This window comes from Capricornis sumatraensis, chromosome 9 (genome assembly GCF_032405125.1).
Source record: "Capricornis sumatraensis isolate serow.1 chromosome 9, serow.2, whole genome shotgun sequence".
Classification (NCBI taxonomy): Eukaryota; Metazoa; Chordata; class Mammalia; order Artiodactyla; family Bovidae; genus Capricornis; species Capricornis sumatraensis.
The window spans coordinates 15160395-15173210 of NC_091077.1; the positions used below are offsets into that span (position 1 = coordinate 15160395).

A 12816-nucleotide genomic window follows, 5' to 3' on the forward strand; every position below is an offset into this window, starting at 1 on the left:
CATTTATAAGGCAATGGCAACTCACTCCAGTACTCTTGCCTGTAAAATCTCATGGACGGAGAAGCCTGGTGGGCTGCAGTACATGCGGTCGCTAGGAGTTGGACACAATCGAGCGACTTCACTTTCAGTTTTCACTTTCATGCATTGGAGAAAGAAATGGCAACCCACTCCAGTATTCTTGCCTGGAGAGTCCCAGGGACGGGGGAGCCTGGTGGGCTGCCATCTATGGGGTCGCACGGAGTCGGACACGACTGAAGCGACTTAGCAGCAGCAGCAGCAGCAACATTAATAAAACATATGTAAGAGTTGGATACGACTGAGCCACAAACACTTATTGGACTTCCCTGGCTCAGCCGGTAAACAATCTGCTTGCAATGCAGGAGACCCAGGTTTGATTCCTGGGTTGGGCAGATTCACTGGAGAAGGGAATGGCTACCCACTTCAGTATTCTTGCCTGGAGAATTCCATGGACACAGGAACCTGGTGGACCACAGTCTACGGGGGATCGCAGAGTTGGACAGCACTGAACGACTAACACTTTCACTTTCACATTGCTGTTATTATTAGTGAAACACAACCAGTGCTTAATAAATTCGTGACCCATCCTCTCTCACCCCTGTGCGGCATGGAGGCTGGCACTAGTGGGGATGTATCTATAGATATAAGTTGAATGAATGGTCGAACAGTCTCCCCTTCTGTAAATCTGTTGTTCTTTCATTGCATAAACTGATGCTTATTGAGTATGTACTATGTGCTATGTCCTGTTCTAAGCCCTTGGAGCAAGGCAATAATCAAGACAGACCAACAGAGAATCCCCTGGTTGTCCAGTAGTTAGGACTCTGCCCAGGCTGGAGTCCTGGTTGGGGAACTAGGATCCCGCAAACTGTGAGGCGCGGCCAAAAAAGACAAAAGACTACATAAGGCACGGTGTAAAAATCTATATAGTTAGATCCTGTCATTCAACATTCAAGACATCCTTATGTTTAGGTAATATAATTCGTGCCATTTGATGGAGGATACAATAAGACCTTAGAGAGGCTCTGACTGCGAGGAAGTGGCAGGAATGTGCCTCCAAACCAAGAAAATTTTAACACTTTGCGGCTGTGCGCTGCCTGTAGGAACAATCTGGGTATCCAGCCGAGAGAAGCGGGAAGGCGTCCGTTTCCATGGTTCATCTGACGCTGTCCCCAAGCTCCCGCCCTCATCGGGCGCCACGTGACCGCAGCCAACATGGCGCCGCCCAGGATGTCCCACAGCTCACGTGGTTAAGGCAGGCAAGATGGCGGCAGCCGCCAGCCAGACTTCGCTGGAGTCGGCCCCGCGGATCATGCGATTGGTGGCCGAGTGTAGCCGCTCCAGGGCCCGAGCCGGGGAGCTGCGGCTGCCACACGGGCCGGTGGCTACTCCAGTGTTCATGCCAGTGGGCACGCAGGCCACTATGAAGGGCATCACGGCCGAGCAACTGGACGCGCTGGGCTGCCGCATCTGCCTGGGCAACACCTACCATCTGGGTCTGAGGCCGGTGGGTGGGCTGCGCCCCAGTGGGGCGGCGGCGGCAGAGCGTGGAGGAGCCCAGGAGATTCCCTAGACCTGAGCACGCCTCCCAAAGTCTATCGACAAACGCGTATCGAGGGTCCCGGGTGGCCCAGGCCTTGTGCTGGGCGTGAGGGACCAGCGAGGATGGAAGCTGGCCAACCCTGTCGCCCCCAACATTTGAACCCAGGGTTGCACTCACCCCTAACCTGACCCTTTCTTCCGCCAAACCAGGGCCCAGAGCTGATCCAGAAGGCCCAAGGTCTCCACGGCTTTATGAATTGGCCCCACAATCTGCTGACGGTAAGGTGGGGTCGAGGCCGGGGTTCGAGGGCATTCCTTGGGGGTAGATATTCCCCATCCAGTACTTGACAGCCCTGCGGTGGGATCTCCCTCAGGACAGCGGCGGCTTCCAGATGGTGTCCCTGGTGGCCCTGTCCGAAGTGACGGAGGAGGGTGTCCGCTTCCGCTCCCCTTATGACGGTGATGAGACCCTTCTGAGTCCAGAGAGGTCCGTGGAGATCCAGAACGCTCTAGGTGAGCGGATCCTGGGGAGTCGCTCTTTCCCCTGGTGGAGGTGAAATGGGCCTGCTCCTTTGGTGATGCTTGGCTCTGGGCGAGTCCCTCACCCTCAGTTTAATTATCCTAAATTGGGGTAGTTTACAAAGATAATGATGTAATTTCCGTAAATCTCTTATCACAGGGCCTGACTTATAGTAGCTTTTAGTGTTATCTTTACTGCGGTTGTTTCATGACCTCATGGACTGCAGCATGCCAGGCTTCCCTCTCCTTCACTATCTCCCAGAGTTTGCTAAAACTCAAGTCCATTGAGTTGATGCCATACAACAATCTCATCCTCTGTCACCCCTTCTCCTCCTGCCCTCAATCTTTCCCAGCATAAGGGTTTTTTCCAGTGAGTCAGCTCTTCCCATCAGGTGGCCAAAGTATTGGAGCTTCAGCTTCAGCATTAGTCCTTCCAGTGAATAATATTCAGGGTTGATTTCCTTTAAGATTAAATGGTTATATCTCCTTGCAGTCTGAGGGACTCTCAAGAGTCTTCTCCAGCACCACAGTTTGAAGGGATCAATTCTTCGGCACTCAGCCTTCTTTTTGATTCGACTCTCACATCCATACATGACTACTGGAAAAACCATAGCTTTGACTATGCAGACCTTTGTAGGTTGTTTCTCTCAGATAGTAAATTAGCTGGGCAAAGATATGTTGAAATAATGGGGGTGACAAGGAGGCTTTAGACCCCTTCCATCTCCATCAATAACCTACATTTTTTGATGTAGACAATTAGCATTTCTCAATGTAAAGTGCTATGAAAACAGGTTCAAAACATTCCATCTTCCAAGCAGATTGATGCTTTTAGATCCCTCTATCCAGATATTCTGTGGCTTCTGCTTATAGCTATGGGCCTGGGTTCTGGTACCATACTACCTATGGAGCCTGCAGTCCAAAAAGGAGACAAGCAATGATGAAAAGGTCTTAATTAGAAAGACAGAGGGCCTTTCAATCTTTGTTTGGGCGTATGCGATCTTTTTTTTTTTTTCAGTTGTGACATCTGTACTATTTAATTATGACGGGTGAACTCTTGCAGCATGTGGGATCTAGTTCCCTGATCAGGGATGGAACTCTGGCCCCCTGTATTAGGAGCATGGTGTCTTAGCCACTGGGCCACCAAGGGAAGTCCCTCTTTCTTCATTTATTAGCCAGATTACTTCCGTAAAGAGAAAAGTTTCTCACCTACTCCTGGAAGACCAAGTATGAATAATTTCAGTCATGTAGGAAGAGTAGGATTCATTCTTTTCCCTCTTACTAGTTTTCATGGGTTGATTACTTAGCACCCTCTATTGATGACAAACTAATGTTTAGTTTTTAAGGATTGCCCTGAACTCATGGGTTTACATGCATTTGCTACATCTCACTGCATGGCAGTTAAAACCCTTGTTGCTTCTCTCATCGCCCCATCTTTGGCTAGCATGGTACACTGCTTTTTTCCTGTAATGACACATTGTGGCAATATTTCGTTGAGCTTTTCTGATCTATAACTCCACAGGCTCTAATCTGAAATTCTTAGGGCCAGATATGTATCAGAATCCCTACATTTTAGAAGGATAATAGAGGGTACATACCATTCATTACACAGTACCTCAGTGAGGCCTGGGGCAGTACCCTGTGGTTTTACACTTCATTTTTTTTTCTAATTAAAAAATTGTAATCAAATGCACACACCATAAATTTACCATCTTAACCCTTAAGTGTCCAGTTCATTGGTGTTAAGTACGTTCACCTTGTTGTGTAACCATCCCCACCATCCATCTTCAGAACTTTTTCATGTTCCCACAGTGAAACTCTTGTCCCCATGGAATACTCACTCCCCATTCCCCTTCCTCCAGCCCCTGGTACCTACCATTCCACTATATGAATTTGACTTCTCTAGGAACCTCGTGTAAGTGGAAATATACAGTATTTGTCTTTTTGTGATTGGCTTATTTCACTTTTCCTGATGTCCTCAAGGTTCATCCATGTTACATCATGTGGCAGAATTTCCTTTTTAGGGCTCCATAATATTCCATGGGGTGTCTGTATCCGATTTTGTTCATCTATTCAACTGTTGATGGACACTTGGGTTGCTTTCGGCTTTTAACTCTGGTGAATATTGCTATTGTGAATCTGACTGTGCAGATATTTCTGAGACCCTGCTTTCAGTCCTTTTGGGTATATATCCAGGAGTGGAATTGCTGGTATATATCCAGGAGTGGAAAAGCATGTGGTATATATGCTTTACATATATTTTATATGTAATATGTAATGCAGTCATGTTTATTGCATTAACACTTACGAATCTTCTTGGTAAATTGGGTTGTTTAAAAGATGACAACTGTGTCAAGTTTTGCTACCACATGAGTATCCCATTAGCACAAGAAAAATCCTTTGATTTTTGAGAAGTTTCTGGATTTTGGAATTGTGGGGAAGAACCTTAACTCGACCCCTATTGAAGGATGCTTAGACTCCCGACATACCACGAGGAATCACTTCGAGGGATCACACACATCACCACGAGGGATCACACACATCATTGTATTTATTCTTTTTTTTGATAGTTTTATTTATTTATTTTCTTTATTTTTGGCTGTGTTGGGTCTTTGTTGCTGCGAAGGCTTTTCTCTAGTTGTTGGGAGCAGAGGGCACTATCTTATTGCAGTTCACTAGCTTCTCATTTCTGGAGAAGGCAATGGCACCCTACTCCAGTGCTCTTGCCTGGAAAATCCCATGGGCGCAGGAGCCTGGTAGGCTGCAGTCCATGGGGTCGCGAAGAGTCGGACACGACTGAGCAACTTGACTTTCACTTTTCACTTTCATGCATTGGAGAAGGACATGGCAACCCACTCCAGTGTTCTTGCCTGGAGAATCCCAGGGACGGGGGAGCCTAGCGGGCTGCCATCTCTGGGGTCGCACAGAGTTGGACACAACTGAAGCGACTTAGTAGCAGCAGTAGCAGCTTCTCATTTCAGTGGCTTCTTTTGTTGCAGACAGTGGGCCTCCAGAGTGCAGGCTTCAGTAGTTGTGGCACATGGGCTCAGCAGTTGCGGCTTTCTGGCTCTGAAAGCCAGAAGCACAGACTCAGTAGTTGTGGTGCATGGGGTTAGGTGCTCTCCAGCATGTAGAATCTTCCCAGACCAGGAATCGAACTTCTGTCTCCTGCATTGGCAGGCAGAGTCTTTACCACTGAGCCACCCTGGAAGCTTCTTGTTTTGTTCTTAAAGGATACATTTGCAGAGGTGGGAATGTTTTTTTTTCTGCCACACTGTGGGGCTTGTGAGATCTAAATTCCCCGACCAGGAATCAAACCTGAGGCCACATGGCAGTGAAAGCACTGAGATCTAACCCCTGGACCACCAGGGAATTCCCCAGGTGGGATTTTATTCTATATCCAAGGCAGGGTTTTAGCTGGCAGGTGGCAAAATCAGATGTGGATTTTGTTTTTAAAATTTTATTCATTTGGCTGCATTGAGTCTTAGTTTCAGCAGGCACAATCTTTGTTGCATCACGTGGGACCTTTCGTTGTGGTTGACTAAGTCTCTAGGTGTGGAGCACGGGCTTAGTTGTCCCAAGGCATATGGGATCTTAGTTCCCTGACCAGGGATCAAATCCTCATTCCCTGCTTTGCAAGGCCGATTCTTAACCACTGGACCACCAGGGAAGTTCCCAGGTGTGCGTTTGTGTTTTTTAAACATTTTTATTTATTTTATATTTGGCTGCACTGGGTCTTCATCGCTGTGCAGGTTTTTCATGGGTGAGCAGGCTTTTCACTGTGATGGCCTCTCTTGTTGCGGAGCACGGGTTCTAGGGTTCTTAGGCTCCAGGGCAAGGGCTCAGTAGTTGTGACGCACGGGCTTAGTTGCTCGGCGGCATGTGTGGTCTTCCCAGACCAGGGATTGAACCCATGTCTCCTGCATTGGCTTGGCAGGCAGATTCTTCACCACTGAGCCTTCAGGGAAGCACCCCCCCACCCCCCGCCCCAGATGTGCATTTTGAAATACTTCCTTTGGTTGCTGTATAAACAGGTTGGGGGTGGTTAAGTGGGAGTCAGCAAGACCTGGAGAGGGACTTGTGGGGTTCTGCTCGTCCTCAGCATGGGGGCTTTCCCAGTGACTGTGGTCCTGTCTCTCCAGGCTCGGACATCATTATGCAGCTGGATGATGTGGTCAGCAGTACTGTGACGGGGCCCCGTGTGGAAGAGGCCATGTACAGGTGTGTGTGTGTGTGTGTGTAGGGGGAGGGCCTTCTGGTCTTGCAGCCTAGTCTCCCTGCCCCTCACCAGGTCCCGGGCTCATGACCAGGGTCCTCTTGCAGATCAATCCGCTGGTTGGATCGGTGCATAGCAGCCCATCGACGGCCGGACAAGCAGAACCTCTTTGCCATCATCCAGGGGGGGCTGGACGCGGATCTCCGAGCCACTTGCCTTGAAGGTAAAGCCGTGTGCCAACAGGACCAGGGCTTTTCTATCACAGAGAGCCCCACATGGGCCTGGCATGCTTAGAGAGTGTTGTTTTTGTTTTTGTTTTGATTTTGATCGCACCCCATGGCTTGTGGGATCTTAATTCCCTGACCAGGGATCGAACCCTGGCCCTTGGCAGTGAGAGCTTGGAGTCCTAACCACTGGACTGCCAGGGAATTCCTGAGAGTGGTTGTTACTAGGCGAAAGAGCATTCTAGGTGGAAGGAATGGCTGAAGCAAAGGCCCTGAGCATCATGGAATAGAGAGCGTTAGGAGATAATAATAGCTATCAATCTCCCAGGTGGTGCTAGTGGTAAAGAACTCGCCTGCCAATGCAGGAGACATAAGAGACACAGATTCAATTCCTGGGTTGGGAGGATCCCCTGGAGGAGTCCATGGCAACCCACTCCAGTGTTCTTTCCTGGAGAATCCCATGGACAGAGAAGCCTGGTGGGCTGCAGTCCACAGGGTCACGCGGGTTCAGACACGACTGAAGCGACTTAGCACACAAAACGCATCAGTTTCCAGGTGTTCACCAGGCATCCTGCCAAATGCTCTTCATGGATTGTCCAATGGAGTTTTCATAAAGATCCTGTAATGTGGGAACTTGCAGATTCCCAAGATTACAGAAGGGGAAACTGAGGCACCGAGCTGTTAAGTTCCTGTACTCTCAGTCACACAGCTTGGACGTTTCAGAGCTGAGGTTTGTACCCAGGCTTGGGACTCTGCAACCTGCAGTGTTAACTCCTACATTGTGCTGCTCTGTCCCTGGGGAGTAGGTCAGGAGCAAAGGCTTGGGCCAGAGGCATTGTGCCGACAGCGGAGGGCCTGGGGCACCACACTGAGGTGTTGGGGAGCTGTGGAGGGCTGTCGAGTGGGAGAAAAACCCCAGTGGGATGGGAAGCGTAAGGTCCAGAGAGGAAGCTGGAGTAGTTGCCAAGGGGGCAGGGTGGGTGACAGAGGGCCTGAACCACGGCTGTGGCCATGGAGACAAGGCGGGGCAGAGATGGGGGCTCAGAGGCAGTGAGGTGTCATAGGCAGGACCCTGCATTCTGGAGTCCACGGAACTGGATCCAACCCCTTGATCTGTTGCCTCATGGCTATGCACCCTTGGGCTAGTGGCTTGACCTCTCAGCTTGGGAACCCCAATGGAAGGGGTCAAAGTGAGGAATAAAGGGGAAAATTTGTTCAGGGTGTCCCACCTGCACCTGGCATCATTATGTACTCTTTTTAATTTAATGTTGTGGCCTCGCCATGTGGTATGTGGGATCTTAGTTCCGCAACCAGGGATCAGACCTGTGCTCCCTGCATAGGAAGCACAGAGTCTTAACCACTGGACCTCCAGGGAAGTCCCAGTTTGCCCAGCTGTCATATCTAAAACCTGCAGGGATTTGCAATTCATTTGGCGGCAAGACCAGACCTCTTGACCCCAGTTGTTAGGAGTCTGTACACATTTTGCTGTCAAAATGTTACAGCATTCGATGACAGGCAATTATTCCTCATGGAGGATGTGCACAGTTGTAAAATCTGGAAAATTCTGAAACATATCTGGCTTCATCTTGGGTTTTGGCTGAGGCAGCCTGGGCCCTGGGCCTCTCCTAAGGACTGAAGGAGAGATGTCACAGGCATTCTATGGACATTAGCTGACATCACCAGCAGCCCCAGGATACACAGACACATACACACACACCCACTCTCTCCTGGGGGTGAAGAGGAGGAGGCTGAGGCCTATTTCTTTCTGCCTGATCACCCCTGCCCTTGCCCCTCCACACCCAGAGATGACCAAGCGAGATGTGCCAGGCTTCGCCATCGGGGGCCTGAGCGGGGGCGAGAGCAAGGGCGAGTTCTGGAGAATGGTGGCGCTGAGCACGTCGCAGCTGCCTAAGGACAAGCCCCGCTACCTGATGGGAGTCGGGTACGTGGAGGAGAGGGGAGATGCCGCCCACCCCCCATCCCTGCCTGTGGGGAGTGGATTCCTCGGAACCCCTGCCCCCGGGGTGTCGGGAACCAGGGAAAGACACAGCCCTGCCTAGGAGGGGACTTAGCCCTCTGTTGGGGGTGAGGGTGCCCATGTTGGGAGGAGGGGGTCCCTGGGTGTGTGATCAGGGCTTGAGGTTCTCTGCTACCCTCCCCCACCATGTGTGTGCCCCCCGCCCCCCCAGCTATGCCACCGATCTGGTGGTCTGCGTGGCTCTCGGATGCGATATGTTTGACTGTGTCTTTCCTACACGGACAGCGGTGAGCTGGGGCAGAGGAGGAACTGGGGAGGGATTCCAGGGATGGGGCTGAGGTAGAGGGGAGGCTAGGCAGCGGAAAACCCCCTTGATACCCCCTCCCTCTCTCCTTCTCCGGCTACCCCCAGCGCTTTGGCTCTGCCCTAGTGCCCACGGGGAACCTGCAACTGAAGAAGAAGCAGTACGAGAAGGACTTCCGCCCTATAGACCCAGAGTGTGACTGTCCCACCTGCCAGAAGTAGGAGGGGAGGGAGCCTGGCGCAGGAGTGGGGGCAGGGCGGGGGTGGGTAGGACCTGGCCCCACCAGGCCCCCCGCTCCCCACCTCCCGTCCCCAGGCACAGCCGGGCCTTCCTGCACACCCTGCTCCATAGTGACAACACCGCGGCCCTGCACCACCTCACCATTCACAACATCGCCTATCAGGTGGGCCTGTGGCTGGGGGGAGCAAGGCCAGCGGGGTGGGGCCGTCTCCTGGTGGCTGGTGGCTGACGGCTGACCTGCCTCCCGCCTTGCTCCCACCCTGCAGCTGCGGCTGATGAGCGCCGTGCGAGCCAGCATTGTGGAGAAACGCTTTCCTGCCTTCGTGAGGGACTTCATGAGCACCATGTATGGGGACCCCACCCTCTGTCCCACCTGGGCCACTGAAGCCCTGGCCTCTGTGGGGATCACACTGGGTTGACCCTGCTTGGGGGGAGGGAGGGAAGAGGAGGGGGTGGAATATATTGAAGGACTTTTTTTTTTTAATTATAACATAGAGTGTGCCTGTATCTTCTTGGGGAAGTGGCCTGTCTAGGTCCCCTTTCTGGTCCGAGTGTCACTGGGGCCTGTCAACTAAAAAAACGTTGCGCAAGGTGAGAGTTTCGCGTTAACTTTTCTTTGGGTCAAAATGAGGACTGCAGCCCAGGAGACAGAACCTCAGATAGCGCTGAGAGACTGCTCCGAAGAGGCAGTGTAGGGGGAGGTCAGTATATATGATTTTGGTGAAGGAGGAGTTCAAGGCATTCAGGCACTGATTTTACGAAAGGTTTTCTGCAAGCAATAAGGAGCTGGTGTCACCTTGAAGGGATTTAGTGCTTTTCCAGATCTGAAGAGATGCAAGGATTGGGATCATGAAATCGGTTCTTGAAAATATCTGACTAGCCAAAGACCTGTTCCATGTTTCCCTGGAGCACAGAGAGCCTCGTTCTCCGTCCTGAACTCCCTTCAGGGCAGGTCAAAGGTCAACAGCTGCACCGGCACAGGATCCAGTCTCCACAGAGGCAGATGGCGAATGTCCTTGGCAAGCGACAGTTACAGGGGCCCATCATGGAAATAGATTCAACCATACTTGGGGAGGCATTTCATGACCATTTTGTCCCATGCTACTAGGAATGCTCTCTGGAGAAGATTTTATTGATAAGCCACTCAGCGTGCTATTACTGGACTAGGTCCTAATAGTCAAAGATCTCTATACACCTGTCTTCTAGTTATGGTCCAGGAAAATATTCCTTCTTGCTGCATCTTCCCATAACTAGAGTTACGCTATTCTAATAGTTGAAGGTATTCAGAACTGTATGTCTCATCAACTGCTGTGAGTCATCTAGTCATTATTTTCATTGGAGGCTCAGTTACATATTTGATAATTGTAAGAAAAAACAATTCTGTAAAACTGGCAGATACAAATAACAGAGCTAGCAGCACTGGGGTTCCCTGCTGGCTCAGTCGGTAAAGAATCCGCCTGCAATGTGGGAGACCTGGGTTTGATCCCTGGGTTGGGAAGATTCCCTTGTGGAGGGCATGGCAACCCACTCCAGTATTCTTGCCTGGAGAATTCCATGGACAGAGGAGCCTGGCAGGCTGTAGTCCATGGGGTCCCAAAGAGTCATGACTGAGCTACTAAGCACAGCTAGCAGTATTATCAAAGTCATAAAAGAATTATGGGCCTGACTTCCTGCACACCCTGAACTTCCGTTAGGTGCAACCCAGTATATTCTTGGGCTTTCCCAGTGGCTCAGCAGGTAAAGAATATACCAGCAGTGCAAGAGACATGGGAGACCCAGGTTCGATCCTTGGGTCAGGAAGATCCCCTGGAGAAGGAAATGTCAAGCCATTCCAGTATTTTTGCCTGAAAAATCCCACGGATGGAAGAGCCTGGTGGTTTATAGTCCATGGGATCGCAGAGTCAGACACAACTTAGCACCTAAGCACACAGTATATTCTTAGGTCATTTTATTTAATCTGTTCTGTACCCATCTTTATTATTTCTAGATAAATGATGTATTTGCACCATCCTTAAGATTCTCAGCCCAATTTCCTAGTGTTGCTAGGCTGATTAGTGTAAATTTAAGGATATAATTTAATTGTTCCTAGCCTTGGAAGAAAAGTTATGACCAACCTAGACAGCATATTCAAAAGCAGAGACATTACTTTGCCAACTAAGGTCCATCTAGTCAAGGCTATGGTTTTTCCAGTAGTCATGTATTTATGTGAGAGTTGGACTATAAAGAAGGCTGAGCGCTGAAGAATTGATGCTTTTGAACTGTGGTGTTGGAGAAGACTCTTGAGAGTTCCTTGGACTGCAAGGAGATCCAACCTGTCCATTCTGAAGGAGATCAGCCCTGGGATTTCTTTGGAAGGAATGATGCTAAAGCTGAAACTCCAGTACTTTGGCCACCTCATGCAAAGAGTTGACTCATTGGAAAAGACTTTGATGCTGGGAGGGATTGGGGGCAGGAGGAGAAGGGGACGACAGAGGATGAGATGGCTGGATGGCATGACTGACTCGATGGACGTGAGTCTGAGTGAACTCCGGGAGTTGGTGATGGACAGGGAGGCCTGGCGTGCTGCAGTTCATGGGGTTGCAAAGAGTTGGACACGACTGAGCGACTGAACTGAACTGAAGATAAAGAGGGTGGGTCCTTAATACTTAAATGACCCTAGCCTGCTGTTAATGATATAGAACCATCCCATTATGGTAGTTTTCCTGTAGTAGATGAGATGTTACAGTTTTTGACTGAGACTCAGGTTTTCATTCTGATAGAGTTTGAGTGTGCCTAAAAGAAAATTTAGATCTGTGGCCAGGGTCAGAGAAAGTATTAATTGGCCAGGTGAGAGGATCCCATCTAGTAGTAATATGAGTAGAAAGAACAGGACTGAGCTCTCCTAAAATAAATAACCTAAGGTCTGTCTACTGAGGCTTGGAGGGGAGAAATCCACCAAGGTAATCAAGAAATACTAGACACAGGTAATTGGCCACAAACCCAACAATTCGATTGATTTTTAAAACTAGCACAGGATCCTTTCCATGAAAGAAAACATTTGATTTATATGCAAAAGTCCCAGAAGTCAAGAAAACACTATAAATGATCATACACATCAGGTCTAGCATCTTGGGCAAGCTGTCTGCTCTGATGTTGTCTTCTCATCCTGGTGGAGTGGACCAAAGGACCTTTTTATCCTCTGATAAAAGGTCCTCCCACCCAGGTTGGAGACAGTCCCGTAAATGATGTCTTTTTCCAGTCTTGGTTGCAGGTCATGAGGCATCTGATCTTCATCCAAAGATTACTGAAATCAGCTTCAGAAACAAACTTACAGTGTCCTTTAACAATTCAGTTATTTTACATTAATATAGCATAACTGCGAAGAACTATCCAGGAGATGAGTCTTAGTAGATACACACCTCCAGTAACAAAACTAGGATTTAACATTCATTGAACCATCTTTTTCTCCCTAAAAATACCCTCATTTTTGCCAAAGATAACCAAATTAAGACTAGTTTGTTTGTGAAACAACTCTGATTTCAATAAACTTTGCCTGATGATTTATATAAACATAATTAATGATAGACTTTTTTTTTTTCCTTGCTGAAACTTATCAAATGAGTCTTGGACTGAACTTTAAAAAAAACCTCTCAGGGCTAGGAAAGTCATCCCAAAGGCTTATCACAGATTTCACCTAACAGGTTTAAGTAATTTCCTCCCTTCTCAAAGTCTCCAAAATTCCTTGAGATTTCTATACCTGTTAGTGATGTAGCCATTCTAACTTACCTGATAAAGCTAACTG

General features: G+C 49.2%; 1 protein-coding gene across 1 annotated transcript; it reads left to right on the forward strand.

Annotated features, from left to right (window-relative positions):
- Nucleotides 1–1279: 1279 nt before the first annotated feature.
- QTRT1 (queuine tRNA-ribosyltransferase catalytic subunit 1) lies at nt 1280–9454 on the forward strand. The gene is made up of 10 exons (XM_068980842.1): nt 1280–1522; nt 1768–1836; nt 1932–2070; nt 6216–6294; nt 6397–6512; nt 8317–8455; nt 8703–8778; nt 8903–9012; nt 9111–9198; nt 9302–9454. The coding sequence occupies exons 1-10, from the start codon at nt 1280–1282 to the stop codon at nt 9452–9454; spliced, it is 1212 nt and encodes a 403-aa protein (XP_068836943.1).
- The last annotated feature ends 3362 nt before the right edge of the window (nt 9455–12816 follow it).